Raw genomic sequence first — 25,530 nt, forward strand, 5'->3', positions numbered from 1 at the left:
CTGTCTTTTACTATAAAGCACTTTGGTACCCTAAAGGTTTTGTAAAGTGCTTTATAAATATTCATTCATTCATTCGTTCATCTATTCATTCATTCAGTAAAATTGCTTAAAAAAAACAAACAACTGAAATCCCTTCATACTTTTCTTCTCCTGGGTTCACAGAACCGATTAAAAAGTGTTTTTTTAAAATAAGTTTAAATAAGTTCATGAAATCTTACATCTCAAATGTATCTAGATGAGCGTCAGCAACAGTTTTTTCTCCTTGTTTATGCGTTGTCAATGTGACGTCACGGGCCGGCGTGTTCCTCAGTCGCGCGAGCGATCCTTTTGGTCCGCGCGAGTTGCCGTAGGGAGGGAAGCCGCAGCAGCTGCCTGTTTGAGGAAAGCGTAACTGTTTTTACGTTAAAGAGGGACTGTCACCGACCGGCAGGATGCGGAGACCGTGACCGGAGGATGGACATTATCGGTACGTTCGGTACTTACGGCCTTTAAAAACATTTTTACGCCACAAATCCGCCAAGATTTAGCTAACCGTTAGCTTTAGCGGTCTAGTCTGACTGAGTCTGCGCGAAGGTGACAGATAACAAATTAAGTTATCAGATAAAAAAAAGTCAGGAAAAGGATTTTCACTTCTGGAGTGATTTAGGAAAATAAATCTGAGTTTATCAGGTTTGTTTGAGTTTAACTTCAGAAACGAAACGTTTTATCGCCGCTTTTTCAGTTTTTCCTCCGAAAAATAAACAATAAAACTGTTTACAGAAAAAACAGTCAGAATTCTCCTGATGATGAAACTCAAGGTCTAAAGTAAAATAATGATCATTAAATCTACATGCTTTGTGTTAAAATAACCTTTATGATTCATATGGACTCTTTTTTTTATTAGGGTAACTGGAGATCATTTTTATTGAATACATAAATCCATCGACATTCTTTCATGGTCACATCTTCACCTTCAGGGGCGTAATTCCAGAAAGGATGTTAAACCACCCTGACTTTAACCCTGAACTCTGGCTGAAGTCCGCCTGGGGGGTATTCCAGAAAGCAGGTTATGTAGGTTTGAGGCGAAGGAAGCGGATAACCTCAGCTTTCAGTTCCAAAAACAGTTGTAGCTGTTTTACTGTGTTTTGTCTAGTTATTTGTCCTGTTCTGTTTAATTCTTTCTGCACCATGAGTGAGAGGGAGGAAGAGGATGATGAGGATATTTAGCATCACTAGTGCCTGGAAGAACAATGTTAAGGTCCGAGATATTGGAAAAGACGTCGTGTTTCATGTAGTGTACTCATTTAATATCAATTATTTTATTGTTATAAAAATGAGAATATCTGCAGGCTCAAATTTAGACATATGAGAGTTCAAAAATAACAATAAATGAAGATGAAAAAACATTTAATTGAATTCGAGTAAAATGACATTTAGTTAGATAAATATGTAAATTTGAGTTGTAAAAAAATATTGAGTTGGATAGATGTTAGAAATTAAGTTGAAAAAAATTTAACTCAATTACTTGTTACCAATTGAAGTAATTCATTTAAGTTGGATAATTTATATATATAAATATAGATAGATATAGATAAAGAGATATAGATATCACAATGAAAATAGAAATAAGATCAGAAACTCGTGTGTTTACTTTGTTCTTTTTCTCCAAGCAGAAACTCTTTCTTTTGCTGATGATGCAGCCGTGTTACTTTTTTGATGGATGTATAATCTTCATACGCCGTCATTAAAATCTCAGACTCCGCCTCACTGAAGTTTAGCGCTCTCTTTTTTTCTCCACGTGTTTCCATGGTGACTCCAGAAATCTGTGATCCATTGAGAATGTCTTTATGTACCTGCTGTGCACGTGCATTAACCCAGGGTTACCAAGTCGAGCGTAATTACGCCAACTCATATCCGGTCTTTTGGAACCGACATACCCAGAGTAAGCAAGTTCAGGCGGATTTCAGCCAGAGTTCAGGGTTAAAGTCAGGGGAGTTTAAACATGCTTCCTGGAATACCCCCCTGGGCAAACACCTTTGGGGTTTGTTTTGCTTCTTTAGCTTCTGATTCGTCGGTTAAGGTCAAATCTAAGGATCACATTCAAATGGATCTGACAGGAAACCAACAGTAAAGTCAGTAGGAAACACTTATAGACTTTTTACAGGAGTTACACTTTGATTAAAGGACGAAGATTCTGGTTTGTGAAAACAATCTTCTTGTATTTTTCTTATTGATGACATGTCAGTCGGGTTCCAGTGAGAAAACAATAACACTGAGACGCCTTTATTCAGGTTTAGATGATCCTTCAGAGGATGATGATTTATAAAAACACAGTTATTGATACCAGGAAACAACCCTCAGCTGTTTAGTTTTATTCCTGGAAACAATTCCCTCCTCTTAACCTCCTTCTGTTTCGGCCCTTTTTACAGAACGTTTTACCTTTGGGGTCAATGTGACCCCAGGGATATTTGCCTCCAGAAATTCATTCTTTCATCTTCTAATCTGTTTGTCACCTTTCGGGGTCATGGGGCTGCTGGAGCCTAGCCTGGGCACTTGTGGGCAAAGGGGACACCCTGGAAAGGTCGCGAGTCTGTCGCAGGGCCTCAATCACACACATGCACTCTCACATTCACACCTATGGGCAATTTAGAGTAACCAATCAACCTATGAAGCCTCTTTTTGGACGGTGGGAGGAAGCCGGAGTCTCCGGAGAAAACCCACGCATGCATGGGGGAGAACACGCAAACTCCCCACAGAAAGGCCCCCCCACTGGGGTTCTGGTTCAGGGTCCCCTGCCGGGACTTGAACTGGCTGTGAAGCAAGAGCGCTAACCACTGCGCCACCGTGCAGCCCGCCTCCAGAAAATGATTTACACAAAATTATTAACCAGAATTTTGTGTCAGGCACATTGTTTATTTGTTGAATACAGAAATAACCCCTTGATAATGAAACCTATTAGTGAGTTGACCTGTTCTCTAGCGCCACCATCAGGCCAAACATTTAAATCAGAATTCATGTAACTTAAAAAGTTTTCATACAAATCTTGTCACATTTACTGACAATATTAATGACCACAAGACTATGAAGCCTATTGGTTTTGGTGATATGACCAGCCATGTTGAAGACAAAGTCTTTGTTCGAGCTCTTCATGTAACCACCAATTGAAAATATGGTACTTGAGATGATCATTTTAGAGGGGAGGCATGTGTAGTTGGAAAGACTTGGATTTGATCAACTCACAAGCCTACATTGGATTTTTTTGAATGATAAACATTGAATGGGGTCAAATTGGCCCCAAGGATAATAGGAGGGTTAAGCGTTAGTCACAGTTAAATCATTCTATCAGACTATGAATGGGTCTTTTATCAGACGGTATAGCGACTTTAAGGCTTGACTGGTCGCTGCAGACGCAGAAACAGGCGACTAAAAGCAGAAGCAAGTCTATAGTTTGTATCGATAGGCAATACGGTGGCAGAGAACCGCCATTGCAGCAAAAAAAGAATAGCAACTGAAAACAAAGAAAAGGAAATGCAAATAAAAAAAGAAAGGTTGCAAACAAGATTAGCCTCAACTGAAGTGAATTGGGGATTGATTTGCCGGTGATGCCTCTCAGTCTGCCAACAGCTAACAGCCCGTAGGCCGGCAGACAGAGATTCACTGCAGGAGGAGAAGGCTACCTGCTCGGGCATTCTCTGCTCTCTGCCTGTCCAAAATGTGTTCCTGAGCTTGATGCAGCAGCCGCATGTGGGAGGAGCTTTCAGCTAATATTTTTAGCCTGAACCCGTATTTTGTATTATCCAAATGAGAGAACTACAAATGCATTTCAAAAGAAAAAAGATAGTTTTTTTGTGCCTTTTATCTAGAAGTGTTGTCTTCCATCTGTAAATGGAGACACGGACCGTCAACAAAGTGCACGCTTCGTGAAAAGACCATTTTGTAAAAGTCAATAAAAATTAATAAATGTCTACATTTATATGAGCTGGTTATGAAGACTCGTCATGGTGTTCATGCTACAATAAATACTTTGTGAGAAATGTATTCATATATTAATAGCTCTGAAGCTACTGTCACCAAACTTTCCAGTTGGACAAAAGGGTCGTGATTAGTCAGTATACAAAGTTTGGTGACAATAGCTTCAGAGCTGTTGAGCATTTTTGACCAAATATGATCCATATTTATATTTAAAAAATTCTTAGAAATACACAATAATTTTCTGACGATTTTTATTGTAGTAGGACAGTAAGGTCACTATTACTGTAGTCAGTACAGAAAGTTTGGTGAAAGTTTCATGAGTATCTTCGGAGCTATTGAGCACCTTTATTATGAGTCATGTCTCTATTAAAATGTGAATAAAATAAAGATGGATTTTCTCACAAATATTGATTGTAGCATAAATATGCTGAGACGTCTTCATTACCAGCTGATATAAATGTAGACATTCGTTTCTGAGAGATTATTGATTGATTGCACTTTGTTGACGGTCAGCCGTCTCGCTGCCATGTCTGCATTTACAGATGAAAGACATCAATTCTCAATAAAAGGCAAAAAAAAGATATTTTTTCTTTGGAAATTTGTAGTTCACTCCGTTTTTTAATACAAAATGACTGAAATACTTGCTGTGACATTTGAACGTTCATCAGTTATTGAGGCTGGAAGTGCAAATCTGTGAATATCTTTCAAAATGTATGGAACTGACATTTTTCTTATTTTCATAGCAACAATAATATAGTATTAAAAAGAGGTCCTCTGTTTTTATTTTTGTTTTTCTTCTCCCCTTTCGGGTTAGTAAGGGACAGTGAGCCTTCAAAGTGGGTCACAGAGACACAGAAACACAGTGGAAGCCGCCTTAGTCACACAGGAGTGGGACTAAAGCGGCCGGTACCGGTAGAATCTTTGAATGATCACATGAACCCTCAATGGAGACGTGATTGTTTTTGTAGAACTCTTCATAATAAATGAACCTGATCTCTCAACACCACCTGTGTCTTCCATGCATTGTACATGACATAAACACAGAGCGCTCCATGTAGCGTTTAGGCTAAAAACAGCAGCTGAAAGCTCAGGAACACATTTTTGGACAAGCGGTGAGCAGAGAACGCCTGAGCAGGCAGCCTTCTCCTCCTGCAGTGGATAACAGGTTGTGTCTGAATTCCTTCCCTACTCACTCTACAGCGCGTTCTCCATGTTCTAGTTCTGTCTGAATCTACAATTCCAAAATCCAGAGCTCTGGAAATTTCCCAGACGTCTCCACCAAAAACCATTGTGCATCAATGCTCACTGAATCGGCGAATATATAGACCACAATGCATTGCGTCTGAACACTTTTTGCCAAGAAAAGTATTTAAATATGTTATTTAAATAAACCATCAATGTTTTTATCTTCATAAGACAGTGAGACTCATAAATAATCGTCACAAAACGCTCATATCAATTAGATTTAGTCTGTCTGAATTCCCACCCAAACCTCTAACTACTAAAAAACTAGACAGTGGGACTATGTGGTGTCTTGAATTTTAAAAGCATTTCAGACACAGTGCTCACTACTGTTTTATTTTATTTTTTTAAATATGACATCATTGATTTCACAAAGTTAAAGGTTGTGTCTGAATTCCTTCCCTACTCACTACTTAGTGCACTCTACAGTTTGTTTGCCATTTTGAGTCCACGTCTTCTGAAGATAAAAACGTTGATTTAGTTAAAAAATACATGTTTTTGACAAACATTGTTCCGACGCAGTGCATTGTGGTCTGTATTTGCTAATCTAGTCAGCATTGATGCACACTGGTTTTTCACAGAGACTTCTGGTAAATTTCTAGGGCTCTGGATTTTGGAATTATAGATTCAGACAGAAATAGAACATGGAGAACGCAGTAGATGGTGAGTAGGGAAGGAATTCTGAGACAAACTTTAAATTTGTGAAATCAATTGCATCATATCCGCCGTTTCAGGGCACTACATCGTATAGTTTTTAGTGATTAGGGGTTAGGGTGGGAATTCGGCGTGACAAGTGAGCGGATCGAGCTCCGCCGGCCCGTGGGCTGTTAGCTGCTGGCAGACAGAGAGGTGTCACGGGAAAAACAATCCCCGTTTCACTTCCGTTGTGGCTTTTTTTGTTTGCATCATTTTTTTTTGTTTTGTTTGCATCGCTCTTATTTTTGTTTACATCACTTGTTTTTTTTGTTTGCATCGCTTTTTTTTTGTTTGCATCGTTTTTATTTTTGTTTACATCACTTGTTTCTGTTTGCACCATTTTTTTTCTGTGATGGCGGTTATTTGTGGCGTTTCTTTATTTGCGTTTATTTTTCTTCTTTTGCGGTTGCTCATCTTTTTTTGCTGCAATGGCGGTTCTGTAGACTCTGTAAGAATAAAACCTCCTTGGCAAACTAAGTACTTATATTTATTCTTAACCAAAAAAAGAATGACAGAAAACTCATTTCAGGTTAACAAGATAAATGCATCAGTCAGCAAAAAACACCAGGACCTGGCATCTCCCTCCACACACAGAGCAACACAAAACTCACACACACACCTTCCCTTCAGCTGAACGGATTTCCCAAGATCCTCTCCTGTCTGCTCCAAACTTCCCGCTGCTGTTGGAGTCAAACAGAGTCAGAGTCTCAGCAGGAGTTTTCCAGCATCCACGCTGGTAGAAGCCAGATTCTGCTAAAGTTCACAAAAGATCAGAACTAAACACTTTCAAGAGAGAAAAGTGACGTTGATGAACCATTACAGTCTCCTCATTCTAATGTTTGGAACATGGGAACAAGATCAGAAAAGAGTCTGATGCAATCTGAAACAGGAAGCTTTGATTGACAGGAGCTTGTCAGACCAGAATAGAAACATTTATCAAAAACAAGATTGCAGCTCAGGGTTTCAATGGAAAGAACCCACATTCTGCAGTTCTGACAGCGTCATCAAAAACAGCGAAGTCACCAGAAAGCGTGACCGCAAGAAAAACGCTTCCTATAAATGTGACGAAGCTCCCGTCCTGCTGCTCTCAGACGGGTGGAGCTTAGCTCCAGTGGTGGAGTTGATGAAAGCTGTCAGAGATCAACAGGCAGCTTGATGAAAGGTAAGAAACCCTAATTCTGTCTGCAGGTTGTAGTTTTCTCTCAGGACTCAGATGACATTCAGCGAAACGCCGACACATTGGAGGATTCGGCCAATAGAAGCAGCTTTCACAATTTAATGCAGAACGTTTACTCTCTGGAGAAAACTGTTTTCTTATTCATGGTTTAAAAAAACTGTTTTCTCTAACCGGCAGAATTTCCACAGTTGGTTCTCTTTGGACCTCAGCTTTGGCCTGAATCCATCATCCGATTCAGAACTTTCCCTTGAAAACAGAATCTAAAAATCCAGCTGCAGTTTCAGCCCTGAAGAGTTGAACTTGAATTCTGTTTAATTCAATTCAATTCAATTTTATTTGTAGCCCAAATTCACAACAACAGTCGCCTCGATGGGCTTCGTATCGGTAATTGAAAAAGTTAAACATAGAATCAAAAGGATCATGAATACATAGAATTCAATAGGAAAATACTAAAATGAACTAACAAACTGACTAAACTAAACTGGTCATCCCTGCCCTTAGACCCCCCTTCTCTGTAAGGAAAAACTCCTAAAAAAACGGATTCCGGAAAAAACAAAGAAACCTCAGGGGTGATGAAGGAGGGATCCTCCCCCAGGATGGACAGGCGATTTACCAGAACTCTTAGAGAAGAATTAACTTATCTAAATCTACAACTACATATATAAAAGTCCAGCAGACGAGCTTCATCCAGCCGTGGTTGTGGGGACAGTCGGGGCGCGAGTCGAGCCGGAGACAGGAACCACAGCCAGGTGTAGGAGCAGGAGCAGAGACGAGGTACTCGGTCAGGAACTGGAGCACGGATGAAACAACTGGAGTCTGGAAGCACTCCCACTCCCCAGGAGGGGAAAGAGGGAAAGAGGGACAATACATGAATCACTGCACCAAACAGAGGCATGGAGAACTAAATGATGAATAATGATCAAGAATAGAGGAGAGGAAGAGTAGAAGTAAAAAAAAGGAAAGAGGACAGAACCCCAGTGCACCATAGTTACCCCAGCTTCAACTTCTAGCAGCCTTTTAAAATAAATAGTTATTATTAAGTTTAATTTAAACAAATTAACATTAAGTTAAATAATCTCTGAATACTAACTAGTCTGACAATAAGCCTGTCCAAAGAGGAATGTTTTCAGTCTAGCTTTGAATGTAGAAACTGAGTCGGCCTCTCTTCCATGAGCTGGGAGTTTATTCCATAAGACAGGGGCTTGGTGGCTAAACGCTCTACCTCCAACCGTACTTTGACTAATTCTAGGAACCACAAGCAGTCCTGCATTTTGCGAGCGAAGTGTTCTGATTGGATGGTAAGGGACTATGAGGTCCTTAATATAGGACGGGGCCATTCCATGTAAGGCCTTCTAGGTTAACAGGAGGATCTTGAACTTGATTCTAGAATCAACTGGGATCCAATGGAGCGAAACTAACACAGCAGTGATGTGATCTCTTCTGCTGGTTCCTGCTAACAATCTAGCTGCTGCGTTCTGAACAAGCTGGAGACTTCTTAAGGAACTCTTAGGACACGCTGCTAACAAGGAGTTACAGTAATCCAGCCTTGACGTAACAAATGCATGGATGAGTTTTTCAGCATCAATCTTAGAAAGTAGATTTCTGATCTTAGCAATATTCCGCAGGTGAAAAAAGGCAGTTCTGCACGCCTGAGATATGTGAGCCTTAAATGATAAATCCTGGTCAAATAAAACCCCAAGGTTTCTAACTGTGGAATTGGGGGCTATACTTACACCATCCAGGGAGACTATCTGAGCAGACAGAGCATCTCTGAGGTTTTTAGGACCTAGTATAATGACCTCAGTTTTTTCTGGGTTCAAGAGGAGGTCATTAATTGTCATCCAGGTCTTGATGTCACTGATGCAGGCGTTCAGTTTCTCTATCTGGTCATTCTGGTCAGGCTTCATGGATAAATACAACTGCGTATCGTCGGCATAACAATGAAAATTAATGCTGTGTTTCCTGATTATGTTTCGGGGTAGCATATAAAGCATAAACAGGATGGGTCCTAAGACTGAGCCCTGTGGGACTCCATAGTTAACTGGAGTGCACTGAGAGGAATGGCCATTTACATTAACGAACTGATACCTATCGGACAGATAGGATTTAAACCACTGGAGAGCAGATCCTCTGATCCCTATGTCCTGCTCTAATCTATGGAGTAAAAATGTTTAGTCGTTTTCCGCACAGAAGCTGCTTTGGAATGCAACCCAGCGGGTTCTGTTGGTTCCATTTTTGCTGGTCCGGGTTCTGGTGGTTTGGTTTTTAAGTGATGACTCCTTTCTCAAAAAAGGGCCAGAGTTTTCACAGAGATGCAGCCCAGCAGCCTGTGGACCCTAATGGAGGCCCTAACATTTGCAGAACCCTCTCAGAACCGTCTAATGATGCTGATGGCTGCATGGACGTTTGCTCTCTGTCCTCTGCACCACCAGCTCAGACTTCTCCATCTCCTCCTCTCTGTGCTGACTCAGCATTTCCTCTTTTTGGGGAGCAGGAAGTTTGAAGATGAAACTGAAAGTCTGGACTCCCCCGGTGACCGAAGGAACCCTGCATAGATGTGCTGACGTGAGTCAGAATGTGGAACTGGGTTTTTTTGAGATGCTTCCAGCTGACTGGAATTCCTGTGTGTTGACATGAATCTGTCACGTGATCACCCGACTGTAAGGTGAACGTGAGAATCAGTGCTGACTGGAAAACTGCAGAAATCCAATCTGGGGCTGTTGGTTGAACTGGCCTGGTTAGATCCGAGGGATCACGTGGGTCGGATGGAGTTACTCCACCCTGATCCGCGCAGACGTGATCCTCCTGGATGGTTGGAGGTGGACGTGGTTCCAGCTGTGGTCAGAGGGTCTGTCGGTGCATCCAGGTGTCCGCTCCTCCCCGTGTTTAACCCCCCCAAAGGGCCGCGGAGGTTCGGGTTGGCTGCAGGAGCCGGATAGACCGGAATCTCTGAGGCGCGCGCGCCGCCGCCGCCAGGTGTGCCGGAACCTCACCTGGGCGCGTGGACCGACAGCGCCGTGTCGCTCAGATTTTCGGTCTCTGCATTGCGGTAAGGCTCGCGGGAACGGTTCTGTTCGTACCTGAAAGCGGAAGTGTGGACGTGTTCGGTTTTCAGTTTCCTTCTTTCCTGCGCGCGCCCGCCTCTAAGGAAGCCTCGACAAACCAACATTTCCGTTCGTGGGAAGTTCATGATTTTTCAGGTAACCTTGACCTCGGAGCTTAAACGCTTCAATGCCGCGTGCGCTCACGGGCATCCCCCACGCGCGCTGTGGTGGAAGGTGAAATTGTATCTTTGTGTTTTCTGGATGCTGTATTCTCACCTGTAGAGATCTGTTCCTTCCTGTCAGGATGAAAGCGATCAACTCATAAAAGATTAACCATTTGTTTGTCTTATTGATTATCACTGATGCGGTTGAAAGTATTTATCTAAAAAGGAAACCTGTAAACGTTAAGAGTCTAAGTGATATCTCTAAAGCTGGAATTTCTGCTCTCTTGTGCAGTGATGGAGAACCTGAAGGTTCCATTAGGAACAGAATGGTGGAACCAGAACTGACATCTGCTTTCTCACATGACAGAACCTCCTTCTGCTCATGATCTTCCTCCATAGTAGGGAGAACTTGACAGTCTGAGGATCTCTGTGAACTCTGCGTTCCTGCAGAACAACCTGTTCTCCGTTTTGGTGTCATGTTCTGGGCTCATTACAGCTTCCAGGACTGCAGTGATGGTGACCTCTGCGTCCTGCTGGACCTTCTCAGCTCTGATGTTTCTCCTCAGTGTCTCATGTCTTTGCTAGAATTCCTCCGTCGTAGCCTCTAGTGGTGACCGGTGGTTCCTGCCGCATCAGCAGAGCATTACAGGTGTTCCTGCAGGTGTTCCTTCACCTGGGTCTCTGATCGTGATGCGTCGCTCGTCCTCAGAGGTCAGTGAGAGCAGGGCGGCGTGTCCGTGGGTCGTCACTGTGTTGATGGAACGTCCATGCTTTGAGAGTGATGCGGTCCTGCATGGAGCTTCTTCATCATCAGACCTGTGTGATCGCAGGATGCAGCGTGTGGTCCTGCTCACCCCTCCATGCAGACTGAAGGTCTCATGGAGTCCATCCATCCATCCATCCATCCATCCATCTTCCTTCGCTTATCTGGGACCGGGTCGTGGGGGCAGCTGTCTAAGCAGAAATGCCCAGACTTTCCCTCTCCCCGGCCACTTCCTCCAGCTCCTCTGGGGGGACCCCGAGGCGTTCCCAGGCCAGACGTAGTCTCTCCAGCGTGTCCTGGGTCTTCCCCGGGGCCTCCGCCCAGTGGGACATGCCCGGAACACCCCTCCAGGGAGGCGTCCAGGAGGCATCCGGACTAGATGCACGAGCCACCTTAACTGGCTCCTCTCATTTCAGCCGCTTGTATTAGAGACCTTGTTCTTTGAGTCCTGAACCCAGAGCTCTGGGTTCATGGAGTCCTCTTCAAAAATGGAGAACTCGTTCTGGATTCAGCAGAACCTTCTGACCTTTAATTCTTTGAGCTTCTTCCAGTGTGTCCGTTTGTCAAATGGACTGATACAGGTGACGCGCCGTCGGTGACGCGCCGCAGATGCTGCGTCGTCTCAGGATCGAATTCCTTTATAAGCCTCTTAAGCAGTTTGAAATCAGCCAGAGAATCCTTCCCCCTCCTCTCAGGAACGCTCCGATCTTCTGCATGTCTGACACACGTCTCCATTCCAATCACGACACGGAGGAGCGATTGTCTCCTCTGTTCGTTTGTGTGGGAGGGGCCTAAGAACGGGGAACCGATCTCTGCCAGGTGTCCTTTGTTAATATTGACTCTGAAGGTGTGTTGCAGCTCGTAAACATGTTCCACTGAGGAGCCTTAAGGAGTCTTTCCCGCTCTGCAGGTTGCGTGGAGCCGCACGGCGGGCTCTCCTCGCCGAGCCCACGGCGCCCGCAGCTGAGTCCGGACTCCCACATGGTAAACGTCCCCCCTTCTCCCTCATCTCCACTGGGGCACAGCGGTCAGGTATAGCAGAGGAGGGGGTGGAGCTGTTGCTGTCATAGAAGTCCTCCATGAGCAGAGTGGATCTCTTGGAAGCTCCATGACTCCCATCACCTCCTAAACTTCAGTCTAATCAGTTCTCCTCCGTCCTGATGAACTTCTGTCCAACGTTCCTGTTTCTGCTCCACCAGGAGGTTCAGGGGTATAAGTGGGTGAAATGGCGGGTGTGGTTGTGTCGCCTGGCCGCCCTGCTGTCTTTGGGTCTGCTCCTGCTGGTGTTCCACTGGCGTCCGCGGCTCGCCGTCCTGGCCCGCTGCAGCTCCTGCCCTGTGGCTTCAGCAGATGTTCTACTGATCAGAGTGAGAAACCCATTCAGGTTCCCCTCAGGACTGTCCTTCATGAAGAAGCTCAGAGGTTCTAGTGAAGTTCAGTCAGTAAATTCCTGGTTCCGACAGGCTTCCTCTTCATCTGCGTGATCTTCTGACCGTCTTTCTCACCTTTTGGATGTCTTCTTTCAGGACAGCTGTGGGCAGCAGCACGTGGTGGAGGTGCTCACCGAAGAGGTGGAGGAGGGCAGGTGAGCTTCGCCTTTCCATCTAGCTTTCTGAGCGAGTCCTGAAAACCCGAGCGTGAACTCTGCTCTGTCGAAGCAGCTTGGATTTGTTGGGGAAACTGGACGAGTCTGAATGCAGAGACACAGTCCAGCTGTACAAAGACGAGGTGAGGATGGCGGCGGCGGCGTCTGACGGACGGACACGGCTCTTTCTCCACCTGACGTGGCTTCACCTGTGTTGCAGAAAACGCTGCTCCGGTTCTACGTGTTCGAGGGGCTGCGTTACATCTGGCTGGACAGGAAAGGCGCCTTCTGCCGTGTTAGGTACTGAACATCAGGACCGCTGAGATTTCAGACGTCTGTCTGCGTTTGCTCTGTCTAAACGGTCTCAAAGCCTCCTGCTAAACGGCAGAACAAATATGGAATTGGATCCGTGTGACACGTCTGGACCTTCCCTGTCATTTCTGCCTGCAGTGTCCTCAATGAGGACTGGACCTACAGAGACCTGCACCGCCTCCAGAGGGGGCTGGATCCTCTGGAGCAGAGCTCCAGGTGGGGCACGTTTGAGCAAAGACCTTTTCTTTTTGGCGTGCCAGCAGCGTTTCAGCTCATGTTTGCTTTCAGGAGAAGCATGTTTGGGAGCAACCTGATCGACGTACCTGTGAAGTCCTACATGAAGCTGCTGCTCGAGGAAGTCGGTTGGATTCTTCTCAGTCTTTTCATCCACAACACAGTTTGGAATCTCAAACTTTTTCCTTTTTTCAGGTTCTCAACCCGTTCTATGTGTTCCAAGTGTTCAGCATCAGCCTCTGGATGATCGATGAATATTATTATTATGCCCTTTGTATACTTTTAATCTCCATCGTCTCCATCGGCGTCTCACTTTATGAAACTCGAAGGGTAAGTCTGAATAAAGACTCATTCTGTGTTTTAGTTCAGCATTTATCATCTGATCTAAAGCTAACTTGGACCAAACTCCACAGCAAAGCATCACTCTACGAAACATGGCCCGGCTGGTGACCAAAGTCACAATCCGCAGAGGCTCTGGAGGTATGTGACCCAGGTTCCTATTAAGCTTTTTCAACTGAACAGCTATAAATACAGATGACTGATTTCTGAAACAGGACTAGTGGGAACCAGATGAGGGTCCGACCAGCAGGAGCCCCAAAGAGGTCCTCGCTGTTTAGAAGAACTTTCTTGATTTATATTTTTGGGGCCATTCAGCCATTTTATAACATTTAGCTGATGAACTTTTGCAATAATGGAATTATAAAAGTGTCATATTTCTGTTGACTTCTGACAGCAGCACACAAGTTCCTTTCAAAATAAAAATAACAATATAAAATTGTATTTATACGGCGCCTATCTGGGCACCCAAGGTCGCCTTACAGATACAAAACAATTATAAAATTCAGTAACAAGAATGAAACATTATTTAATGAATTAGGGTGGAAATGCTAGTCCGAAGACTGAGGCAGTCCATGATCCGTAAATCCAAGGGAAGTGAGTTCCAAGGCTGGGGAGCAGAGCGGCTGAATGCTCTGCCCCCCATGGAGATTAGCTGAGCGTTGGGTGTAACAAGCGAGGAGGAGGCAGACCTAAGGGAGCGGGTGGGAGTGGCTACACGGATAAGGTCAGACAGATATGGAGGGCTTTTGTAGTTCATCTGAAGAGGCGCTGGTAGCAGAACGGGTGCGATGTGCACAGTGGGTGTGTGTGTGTGGGGGGGTCTTGTTCTGAGTTCTGGGAGTCCAGGTAAAAGGGAGCTGCAGTCGTCCAGACGGGACGGGGTGAGACTGTGGACCAGAACGGCTGTGCAGTGAGAGAGGGACAGAGACGGCGGATGTTTGGAAGGTGGAAACAAGCGATCCGGATGATTTGATTGATGTGGGCAGTAAAGGAGAGAGGGCTGTAAGGACGACACCCGGACTCTAACCTGTGGGGAGGGAAGGATGGAGCAGTCGTCGAAGCAAATAGAGAAGTTAGGGAGTTTATCTTGGGTGGTGTTTGTTCCTACGATGAGAAGTTCAGTTTTATTGCTATTTGATTTAAGGAAGTTTATAAAAGACTTTGTCTCTGAACAGAAACTAGACAAAAAAGTTCAAACTTTGTGTAATAATAAGCCACTCTGTCACCGATCAAACCTCTCGCCATCATTTAGCGTTTTTTATCTGACGTGTGCGTTTCAGAGGAGCGGTAAAGCTCCCAATGTCCCTTGATTCAGTTTATGTGGTAAAAACAACGACAGTCACTTTTACTGACTGTAAGATCACCTCCGTTTTCAAATCTAAACACAACAAACGTATTATTTATTCAAGGTGTTGGCATTTGTCCTCTGAGCCAAAGATCCACGATGGAGGGACAGAATGTGGCTCAGTCTGGAGGTCCAGGTTGCAGACCCTGAACCTTCCTGCTGTCGGGTGGCGTTGATGTTACAGGAACTTTTTTGAGATCGTTTGGATCTGGAACAGGCTTTAAATATGGTCATACTTTCCCCCCTACATATGAATTTCTCTTAATTAACCAAACGATCTGCAATAACAGGTTCTTTGATGAATTCTGGCACTTTTTAGTTTTCACTAATTATTTGAAAAGTTGCAGAATTCTTCCAATCCAGTGTTGTAATAAGGTTGGGGAAATCATTTTTCTGCATCAAACCTGCTGAACAAGAGGCCTGCAGCTCTTATCTGTTCGTTCAGGACGAGAAAAAGGAAAAAGCCGCTGACCTGGATGCTTGTGGTTGTTCTTCTTAGTGGAGGAAAGCGTGAGTTCGGAGGAGCTGGTCCCTGGAGACTGCCTCGTCATCCCTCAGGAAGGCCTGCTGATGCCCTGCGACGCCGCCCTGCTGGTCGGGGAATGTCTGGTCAACGAGAGCATGCTCACAGGTCGGCCTGCAGGCTTTGTTTCTCCCACTTCCACTGCGTTCACATTTCAGCAGAACGCCATTCATTATCGGTGTATTTGGCATTTGTTTGCTTAAGACAAACTTTAAAGTCATTTAAAGTTGGATAGCTCATCATTTGGCCACTGTTCTTCGTTTTATTGATTTATTTTATCTATTTTATTTTTTGACTGCTGCTTTTTAAAAACTGTGTTTATTTATTTTGGCTTCTTTTAATGGCAAACAGAAAAAAGTCAAATAAAGGTTAAAAGCCCAGCATTGGGTTCTCCGGGGGTCACGGTGTACTTTATTATCCATCTATTAAATTAAATCTTCTAACTCTATAGAACGTTTACAACAAAAACTGCTCCAAACCTCATAATGTGAAAAAATGCCAAACAAAAGGATTAAAAATGAAAGCAAAGCAAAAATGAGGAATTTGTTTTTAAATTAAAAATCTTTCATCTATTTTTCCTTAAAGTCTCCACTTTGATCGTGTTTATAAACAAACAAAAACACAAATCCTAAAAACAACCCTTGAAAATAGATTATTTTAATGCTGGTAATGATTGAAGTTAGGGTCCAGTTTCCGTTCTTTCAGAGCGGTTCATCTCTCATGGTCTCGCCGCTCTGCACATTGAACTGTTTCTGCGTCCTGATTGGCTGTTGACTTGTCCATCAGTCTCCTGTCCAGAATGGGTTCAGTTTGTGGCGTTTACATAAATCTTTGATGGCGATCACATCTTTGTTTTCATTTGATAACATTGTTCTATGAAGGTTTGAACTTTGAGAGTTTAGGAGAGAAAAGTGTGAAAATGTTCACGTCTGTCTGAGAAAAGTGGATAAACTGTGCAGTGAGGAGTTTAACCGCACCACAACATCTGGAAGCGGACCTTACCTGGTGCAGATTCCTTATGGAGCACATCCCACCATGAAGGAGGGAACGCCGGCCGCCGTTTAATGCAATTTAAAAAAGAACTTCGTCAAATAAATGAAAACATTGAATAGAATTTACTATGAAAAACTAAAGGCAATCATTCCGGGTTTGAAAATGACAGAGAAAGAAAAACACAATAAAGAATCTCCTGAAGCTGTCGGATCCTCAGGAGACGACCACGATTCATCTGAATGACTCAACTTTTTACTTTGTTTTTAAAAAACAGATTTTGTCCCTAAAATGACATATTTAAAGAAAATAAGCAGTGAATGGATTTGATGAATCATTTCCTTTTCTATAGTAAATTCATTTGTTTAACGGATTTTTATTTCCTGTATTGATAAGAAGCTTTGAGCTCGACCCAGACCTCAGAACAAACCCGTCATCTGAGACGATGAAGGCCTCTGTTCTAGCCGCGCTTGTTCTGCTGAGTCATCAGTAACTCTGCCGCCGTCTCTCCTGTGCTCAGGTGAAAGTGTCCCGGTGCTGAAAACGCCCCTGCCATCAGGAGACGTGACCTACAGCGCCGACGGCGACCGCAGACACACCCTCTTCTGCGGTACCCAGCTCATCCAGGCCAAAGGAGGGGGGCCAGGGGGCAGCGGAGCTGTTGCCGTGGTTACAAACACTGGTCAGTGGGAGCAGAGGGTGTCGTTTTTGTGGTAACCTATAAGGTCTTCCAAAAAGGGTCTCATGAGGTGTTAGGCCTGTTGTCCTGCTAATGTTTATGTACAGTAAATCTAGGCACCTTCCAGTTTCATCAATGCATTTCTTCAGCTTATTCTTAATTGTTCCATTCATTCTTTCTACCAACCCAGCACTCTGAGGGTGGTTGGCACAGTGATTCTTTAAGTCAATGTGAAACATAGTTCCTATCCTTTTTTATGATTTGATTAACAAAATGAGACCCGTTGTCACTATAGATTTATTCAGGTATACCATACCGAGGTATTTTATCTTTGCATTAAGCTTTAGCTGCTGTTATTGCATCAGGATGTTTTGTTGGGAACAAATCAATCCATTTAGAGAATCTGTTATGACCAGACAGAATTTCTTCACTTTTGTTTAATTCTATAAAGTCCATGTGTAAAACTTGGATGGATGTTGGGGAGTTGGAAACTCCCCCCGTTTTGGTCTAAGATTTCCCTGAGCACTGTGTTTGGCACAGCTGAGACATGCTCTACAAAAATGTTTTGAATAAGAATTCAATGCAAAGGTTGTTTAGCTGTCCCATCACAAACCTGTCAAACTTTAGATGTTTATTAAAACTCACCACCAGTGAACAAAAGTGAAGAAACCTGAAGGTTTCATGAACAAAATGATCATTTTTCTGCTTAAAAACATACAAGAAACACCGGAGAGAAGAATCCTTCAGTGGGTTTCATCTCTGAACCCGGTTCTGTCGGCCACATGTCCTTCACTTCACAGGAAAACCCGGTTGAACCTTTTCCTCAGGCCTGACTTTCAGATCTCAGACCTAAGCGGAAGTGATCTATCGTCTCCCCTGCAGGGTTTTTCACCGCCAAAGGTCACCTGGTCAGCTCCATCCTGTACCCTCAGCCAATCGACTTCCGCTTCTATCGAGATTCTGCCAAGTTCCTGCTCATTCTCGGTTTCATTGGTGAGATTCTCTTCAGGAAATTCGTTTCCAGAGAAGTTCTGAGGTTTCTCTGACCCGGTTCTTTCTGCTTCAGCCTCCATCGGAACCATTTACATCTTTGTGGTCCTCTGCAGAACCAGGGTAAGTTCTGTGGGCCTGGGCGGCCTGTCGGTGCTGAGCAGACCACTGCAGTGCTGCTGCTGCTGCTTGGGTTGCAGGTCACCTGGCTGCAGCTGATCATTAGAAGTCTGGACGTCGTGACCATCGCAGTCCCCCCCGCTCTGCCCGCCGCCATCACCACGGGAACCATCTACGCCCAGAGCAGGCTGAAGAACCGCGGCATCTTCTGCATCAGTCCGCCCCGGATCAACGTCTGCGGGAAGGTCTCGCTCTTCTGCTTCGACAAGGTGAGGGCGGGGCCTGGAGCGGGGGGCCGTCTCTATGCACCGGGCTGCAGGCGGCGCATTTACAGCGTGTTTGTTCTCCAGACAGGAACCCTGACAGAAGAAGGTCTGGACGTGTGGGGGGTGATGGAGGCCGGGCCTGCCGGGTTCTCAGACCTGGTTCCAGACCCCAGACTCCTGGCTCCGGGGCCCCTGCAGTCCGGCCTGGCCTGCTGCCACACGGTGACCCTGCTGGATGGTCAGGCCATCGGGGACCCCCTGGAGCTGAAGATGGTGGAGTCTGTCGGCTGGGTACCAGGACTATTCTGTCCGACTCTTAATCTGCTGCACTTGGAGTCTCTTGTTTGTCATCTGTGCTGTCATCTGCTGGGCAGACTCTGCAGGAGCCGGAGGCGGCGGCTGACGCGCTCAACGCAGAATTTGGAGGCTGCAGAGTTCTGGCGGTGATGAGACCTCCACCTCAGCGGCCTCAGGCCTGGGGGGCTGTGAGTGTCCGCAGCGCTGCTCACTTTCATCTGCGTATGAAATGTCGGTCTTTCATGCGTGATAAACGTCATCCATACATGTTTCTTTGTCGTTCCTCGATGTGCACAGATGTCCATGGAGGGTTTCTGCCGATGGGTCTCTACATGAATTCAGTTTTGAACTGTTCAAAATTCTTAATTACACAGTTTATGCGATTTTTACATCGTTTATACACAATTATTATATTAATCGTATGCGATTGTGCGTAATTTTTGAGATGCACACACAAATGTGTGTCTTTCCATGACCGTTCCATGTTTGTCTAACAGACTTTTCCTGCATGAACCGCCGATGTAGAACATTTATATCACGTCTACGGTGCACACATCACGATAAAATGACGTAACTGACGCACAAATCACTAATGAATTACATATAAACAGCACAATGATTACACGCGGTTCATGTTCTACATTGGTTTACGTGTTCTTTGCGTGTTTTATTCGCTCTTATTCTGTGGTTTTAACGTGGTTTATTCCTGATACATCTGTGAACATTTCATGTAAAGACCACAACTTTTCTCACTTTTCCACGTAAATCCATGTATGACCAGTTTACATCCCTGACACATGCACTACATGTGTGTAGCGCCTGTTTGACACGGCCTTCACTGTAACAACAGGCTCCTATAGCCAATATGTAGAGATTGATGAGCAAACAAATGTTACCCCATTGGCAGATATATTTAAAAATAAGAGAAAAGATATCTGCCTTTTTGAAAACATTTTTTTCTAAAGATTCCGTCTTTGCCGTGTTGACGCATTTCCTTCACTGACAGTCAGGAGGCGCCAGAGCGCAAAAGATTTAAGCTTTGGTTCTCGTCCCTCAGAGCGAGCCGGCGGCCATCGTCCGGAGGTTCCCGTTCTCCTCGGCCCTGCAGAGGATGAGCGTGGTGACGGTGGGCCGCGGGGGGCGCCCCGCTCTGGCTTTCATGAAGGGCTCTCCGGAGATGGTGGCCAGCCTGTGTCGACCCGAAACAGGTTCCGTCACCAATCCTCCTGTTTGTTACGGTTCTGCTGCCGCCCGCCGTGACTCTGCGTGTTTGCAGTTCCTGCACAGTTTGCCGGCAGACTCCACGGCTTCTCCAGCGAAGGACTCCGGGTTCTGGCTCTGGCCTGCAAAGCCGTACGCGCCTCCTCTGACGTGCAGAGCGTGGAACGGTGAGAACCTTTCCTCTTTGTGGGAGCGGACTCTGGTTCCTGCTGAAGCGGCTGGGTTTGGTGTTGCAGGGCGGAAGTGGAACGAGACATGCAGTTCTTGGGGTTGATGATGATGAAGAACCTGGTGAAGGCCGAGAGCCCAAAGGTCATCAACACCCTGAGCCTGGCGCACATTCGCAGCGTTATGGTCACCGGTGGGATCCTGATTCATTTTGAGGATTTTCTTTTCTTCTGAATAAAAAGGATCATTTCTAAATGACGCCGTCTGTTGTCCTGCTCCGTGTAGGAGACAACATCTTAACCGCCGTCAACGTAGCCAGAAGCTGCGGGATGGTGGGGGCTGATGAGAAGGTGGTTTTTGTCACCGCCAACCCCCACAGCACCCAGTCTGCCCCCACCCTGAGGTTCAGTCTGGAAGAGCAGGGAGGCGCCGCCGCCGCTGCAAACCCCCCAGACGGCCTGAGTCAGGTTGGTGGGACGTTTCAGGTTCCTGTGTGCTGCAGCGCTTGCTGTCTGCTGGATTACAGCTGTGTGAGTCTCAAATGTTCTCACATCTGCAGCGTTAAAAACCAGACTGGACCTGATCTGATCCTCCAGTTCCATCATGTGCACGCTCACGTGCACGCTCACGCTACCAGGCGCTTTCACTCGGAGTCAGTCACAGTCAAAGCTGTTCAGCAGAAGCAATTTCCACGTGTCCCTGAACGCATCAGCGTCAGCCACTTGTGTTGCCGTGACAACAGCTCCTCTGAGTTTCTCCAATCAGAAGTTGTGCGAGCTGCGTTTGTGCCTCAAGGACAGGGCAAACGGGGGTGGGCTTCCTTTGTCCCAAACATTTAGTGGGATTTAGATCAAAACACAGGAATCTTCATGGAAACTAGATTGGGATTAAATAATCTGTCTTTTGAACAAAGTCGTCCTGTTCTGGAGAACCCAGTTTCCTGTGGCGGTTTGATTCCGCCTTCAGGATAAACTCTTCCCGTTAACGGATCCGCGTTTGTTAGCTCCGTGAATGACATCCGTTTCCGCGCTCATCACGTTGCCGTTTGTTGTTGTTTTTCCCTTTCCAGCATCTTTATCAGGGAGGCTCCGCCCATCACTTCGCCATCAGCGGCAAATCCTTTGCTGCCCTCTGCGATTACTTCCCAGACTACCTTCCAAAGGTGAGAGAAACCGTCGACCATAGTTCAGGTCCAGGAAAGACGCTGCTGGAAATAAACCGGTTGAAATGTCGCAGGTTTTGATGCAAGCCACCGTTTTCGCACGCATGGCTCCTGACCAGAAAACGCAGCTGGTGACGGAGCTGCAGAAGCTGAAGTAAGTTCCAATCATCTTCATGATCCCTGCCCTCTGCCGATCGGAGCACTGAGGTGGCGCTTGCCTCCTTCCCCTCTGCAGCTATCGCGTGGGCATGTGTGGAGACGGAGCCAACGACTGCGGAGCTCTGAGAGCTGCAGACGTCGGGGTGTCCCTGTCCGAGGCCGAGGCCTCCGTCGCGTCGCCCTTCACCTCCAAGACCGAGAACATCAGCTGCGTCCCTCTGCTGATCAGGTCAGGACGTCCCGGAGGTTTGAAGGTCTTCAGACTCTGTCCCGTTTGTGTCCGAGCAAACGCAAACGTTGGGTTCTCTGCAGGGAGGGCCGCTGCTCCCTGGTGACCTCCTTCAGTCTGTTCCGATACATGGCGCTGTACAGCCTGATCCAGTTCTGCTCCGTCCTCCTCCTGAACACGGTGAGAAGCAGCCTGGAAGTTCTTTCACGTGATAGAATAGAATAGAATATCTTTATCTATGGAGCACTTTTCCCAGAAATAATCCCAAAGTGTTTTACAAAAGGAGCAAAAAATCTAATTAAAACACAGAGAAGTAATAAAATACAATAATAATAATAAAACAAAACTCAGTAAATCGTAGTAAAGCAAAGAATAAATCAAAAGCTCTCCTGAATAAAAAACGTCTTGACCTGAGATCTAAAACAGTCGATCTGACACAACGACCATGGAGGGAGTTCTAAAGACGAGGAGCAACGGCGTGAAATGACGGCGGGCTTTTGGAACGCCTGAAAGATTTTTGGTGGAAGAACTCCAGGATCGGGCCGAAGAGGGCGGGGTTAAAGGTCAGATATGTACGTCGGAGGTTGACCGTGCAAGGTTCTAAAAATTAAAGTAGAACTTTAAAATCAATTCCAAATTTGACAGATAACCGATGTAAAGCAGACAACAGAGCAGTGATGCGTTCACTGGTTCCTGTTAAAACCATCGCTGCAGAGCTTTGGACGAGCTGAAGACGGTTTAGGGAACGTTTGTTAAAACAGGTAAAAAGAGAGTTGCAGTAATCTAAACCAGAAGAAATAAAAGCCTGGATCACTGTTTCCAGGTCAGATCAAGACAGTAAACCTTTTCATTTTGCCACGTTCCTCAGATGATAAAAACATTTTTTTATGTTTGGAGCCGCTGCAGAACCTTCAGAGTGTAGATGAATGGATTTGTTTTCTCAGTTTAACTGACAAATGTGGACAGAAACATAAAAGCTTCATAATCTTCTCTCTCTGTTTCTCTTGAATCTTTTCATCCAAGTCTTTTTGATGACGTGTTCTTCCTTTAGTTGTGTCAAACCTTTGAAGGCAGTAACGGGTTTGGGTCTGAGTTCTTCAGGGTTTCCAGCAGTTTTCCTCCGTTGAATCCAGAAGTTGGACTCGGAGCATAAAAGCTCCTGCTGTCTGTCCAGGTGAAGACCAACGTGGGGGATCTGCAGTTCTTGTTTTGTGACCTGTTCTTGGTGACCCTGCTGGCCATCGTGATGGGCAGGGGGGGCCCGAGCGAGGAGCTGCACCCCTCCAGGCCTCCCGCCAGCCTGCTGGCCCTGCCCGTCTTCGGCAGCCTCTTCATGCACGTCTGCATGCTCGCTCTGGGGCAGCTGGCGGCGTTCTTCATCACCACCTCTCAGGACTGGTGGGTTCAGGCGTTCCTTCGCTCTCAGGAGGCCAAGCTTCCGTTTCTCCTCACGGAAATGTTTCCCCCGCAGGTACGTCCCCCTCAACTCGACCGTGTTCGGGACGGCCAACCTGCCCAACATGGAGAACACCGGCGTGTTTGTTCTGTCGGGTTTCCAGTACGTCATGATGGCTGTGGTGGTCACCAAGGCGTATCCTCACAAGAAACCCCTCTACCATAACAGTGAGTCCTCACGGGGGATCCCATTGGGAAGGAAGGGGGGGGTAGCCCCTCCCCTCTGGCGTTCCAAACAGGAAGTGGCTCCAGGAAGCCAAAATCCCACAGACTTCTGTAGAGAAACAAACAGCTGTTCCTCAGTCATTCTGTTGGTCAGAAGAACCGTTCTGGATCTGATTCCTGATAATCCTCATTTTTTATCATCGTACTTTTTCTGTAGTTCAAGTTATTCAAGTTATAAACGGACCAATCAGATTCCAGCAAAGCTAGACTTGTTTCAAATGGAGCTCCGTGATTGGACGTGAAGGTCTGAGCCTCTCCTGCCGCTCCTCTTCAGAGATCTTCCTCCTGGTGTTGTTGATCCACTTCGCCGTGATGCTGTGGCTGGCGCTGGAGCCCGGACCCGTTTTTGCCGGGCTGCTCCAGCTGTATGACATCACCGACATGAACTTCAAGATGCTGCTCGTCGCCGTGGCGGCGCTCAACTTCCTGGTGTGCTTCGTTGCAGAGGTGAGCCAGCTGGAGGTGTGACTTCAGACCAGGAACAGCAGTTTAGTGCTGAGAAATGTGGTCTCTGCCTTTGAAGCAAATATTTTAGAAACAAAAGTTTCAACTAAACAAAAGCAGCCAAAGTTCTTCAGGGAAAAACTGGTCTTCAACCGTCTGAACGTAAAATTCAAATCCTTCAAATGCGCTGCATCAAATCTAACCATAAAATAATTACAGACTGGATGATCTTTGGACATTTCTACATTTAAAGTACTTTTTACTTTAATATCTTTACTATACATGTAAAGTAAATGTGGCAGGCAGAGGGCCCCTTGATTGAGATGACCTGGCACACCAGCTGCTTCATCAGCAGAGGGCTGATAAAAGCCTCTGTCAGTAGAGGTTCAGACAGACCTGCTGCTTCCAGGTGTGCAGGTCCAGCAGGTGGGCAGGTCCAGCAGGTGGGCAGGTCCAGCTGGTGTGCAGGTCCAGCAGGTGGGCAGGTCCAGCAGGTGGGCAGGTCCAGCAGGTGGGCAGGTCCAGCAGGTGGGCAAGTCCAGCAGGTGTGCAGGTCCAGCAAGTGGGCAAGTCCAGCAGGTGTGCAGGTCCAGCAGGTGTGCAGGTCCAGCAGGTGTGCAGGTCCAGCAGGTGGGCAGGTCCAGCAGGTGTGCAGGTCCAGCAGGTGTGCAGCCTTCGGCTGTGTGTGGGGCCCTAACCATAGCCGGGTAGCTTTGTGCTTTGTTCACCTCCAAGTTGCTGCTGCACCATTCTTATTGTTACCAAACAATACCCTAACCCTTTTACAAAAATCAATAAACTTCCAAATCTTCAGTCTTCTACCAAACGTAGGGCAGCATTTAGGAGAGCAACCAAACCTCATTTATCAATCTCCCTGGTCAAAAAATAAATCTTTAAATGTAAAATTCCTATTTTTGTGCATTGATTTTAAACAATCCTCTGTCATACAAAAATGTCAACTTTTATTGTGGAAAATCTGGTTTTAAATATATTTTGGAAAATGGGCATAAAAATAATAATCGAGCAACAAGAATTTCCAGCATTTTTACATTTTTCTGTAAAGATTTAGTTTGTTTTTACCGTAAAAAAAATGCTAAACAAGATAGGTTAAGAGTTAAAAGATAAAATATTTGAATGGTGAACTTCAGGGTCTGAGATGACGTTAGTATTCTCCACCTGCTGTGCTCATGTTTGGAGGGTCTTCTGCTCCCTTAAGCCTCTTTCAAACAGGGACCTTCAAAGGGATCTGGATCCTTGCTGGGGGATCGGGACCCTCATGAGGATCTGGACCCTTGCTGGGGGATCGGGACCCTCATGAGGATCTGGACCCTTGCTGGGGGATCGGGACCCTCATGAGGATCTGGACCCTTGCTGGGGGATCGGGACCCTCATGAGGATCTGGATCCCCGGCACAGGAAAACCTTGTCCTGATGTCTCTGCAGATGCTGGTGGACCTGGGTGTCTTGAACTGCCTCCGTTCTCTTTGTGGAACTCGTCAGTCCAAGAAACAGTACAAACGCCTGAAGGTCCTTCTGTCCGACCCCTCGTTCTGGCCCCCCCTCAATCAGACGCTGGGCCCCACGGACCACACAGCCATCTCCTGCAGCTAGCGTTTGCCTTACCCCACATGGGACCACTTTCCTTCTGGGGTTCCTGCCCCCCCCCCTTCAAAAATGAAGTTCTTAATTTGCAATAAACTATTTATACACAAACTGCAGGCGTGAGTGTCATGGTTTGTTAGCTGTGGTTC

The 25,530-nt window shown here is 45.9% G+C and overlaps 1 protein-coding gene across 5 annotated transcripts; it reads left to right on the forward strand.

Moving 5' to 3' along the window:
• Positions 1-311: 311 nt before the first annotated feature.
• atp13a2 (ATPase cation transporting 13A2) lies at positions 312-25,492 on the forward strand. Of its 5 annotated transcripts, XM_078949701.1 has the most exons (30): positions 330-466; positions 10,860-10,985; positions 11,948-12,021; positions 12,237-12,404; positions 12,564-12,622; positions 12,699-12,765; positions 12,843-12,922; positions 13,073-13,150; positions 13,223-13,292; positions 13,364-13,498; positions 13,582-13,648; positions 15,352-15,483; positions 16,886-17,047; positions 17,927-18,037; positions 18,111-18,157; positions 18,235-18,423; positions 18,505-18,711; positions 18,795-18,905; positions 19,775-19,925; positions 19,994-20,105; positions 20,175-20,299; positions 20,392-20,573; positions 21,176-21,268; positions 21,343-21,422; positions 21,504-21,656; positions 21,740-21,836; positions 22,831-23,054; positions 23,128-23,279; positions 23,611-23,783; positions 25,223-25,492. In XM_078949701.1, the coding sequence occupies exons 3-30, from the start codon at positions 12,019-12,021 to the stop codon at positions 25,388-25,390; spliced, it is 3,396 nt and encodes a 1,131-aa protein (XP_078805827.1). In that variant the 5' UTR covers positions 330-466; positions 10,860-10,985; positions 11,948-12,018; the 3' UTR covers positions 25,391-25,492. The 5 variants fall into 5 exon arrangements, with proteins under 5 accessions (XP_011474955.1, XP_078805827.1, XP_078805828.1 ...); XM_011476653.4 differs by lacking the exon at positions 10,860-10,985 and having other exon boundaries at positions 312-466; XM_078949702.1 differs by lacking the exons at positions 330-466; positions 10,860-10,985 and adding an exon at positions 10,015-10,115.
• The last annotated feature ends 38 nt before the right edge of the window (positions 25,493-25,530 follow it).

The sequence above is a fragment of the Oryzias latipes genome, chromosome 7, assembly GCF_053564925.1.
Source record: "Oryzias latipes strain Hd-rR chromosome 7, Olatipes_Hd-rR_3.1".
NCBI lineage: Eukaryota > Metazoa > Chordata > Actinopteri > Beloniformes > Adrianichthyidae > Oryzias > Oryzias latipes.

What these genes read in the sequence shown, in the direction of transcription:
- atp13a2 (XM_011476653.4), top strand. An exon ending in AATCCGCAGAGGCTCTGGAG is followed by an intron (nt 13,649 to 15,351) that starts GTATGTGACCCA and finishes TGTTCTTCTTAG; the next exon opens with TGGAGGAAAGCGTGAGTTCG. An exon ending in CCTGTGTCGACCCGAAACAG is followed by an intron (nt 19,926 to 19,993) that starts GTTCCGTCACCA and finishes GCGTGTTTGCAG; the next exon opens with TTCCTGCACAGTTTGCCGGC.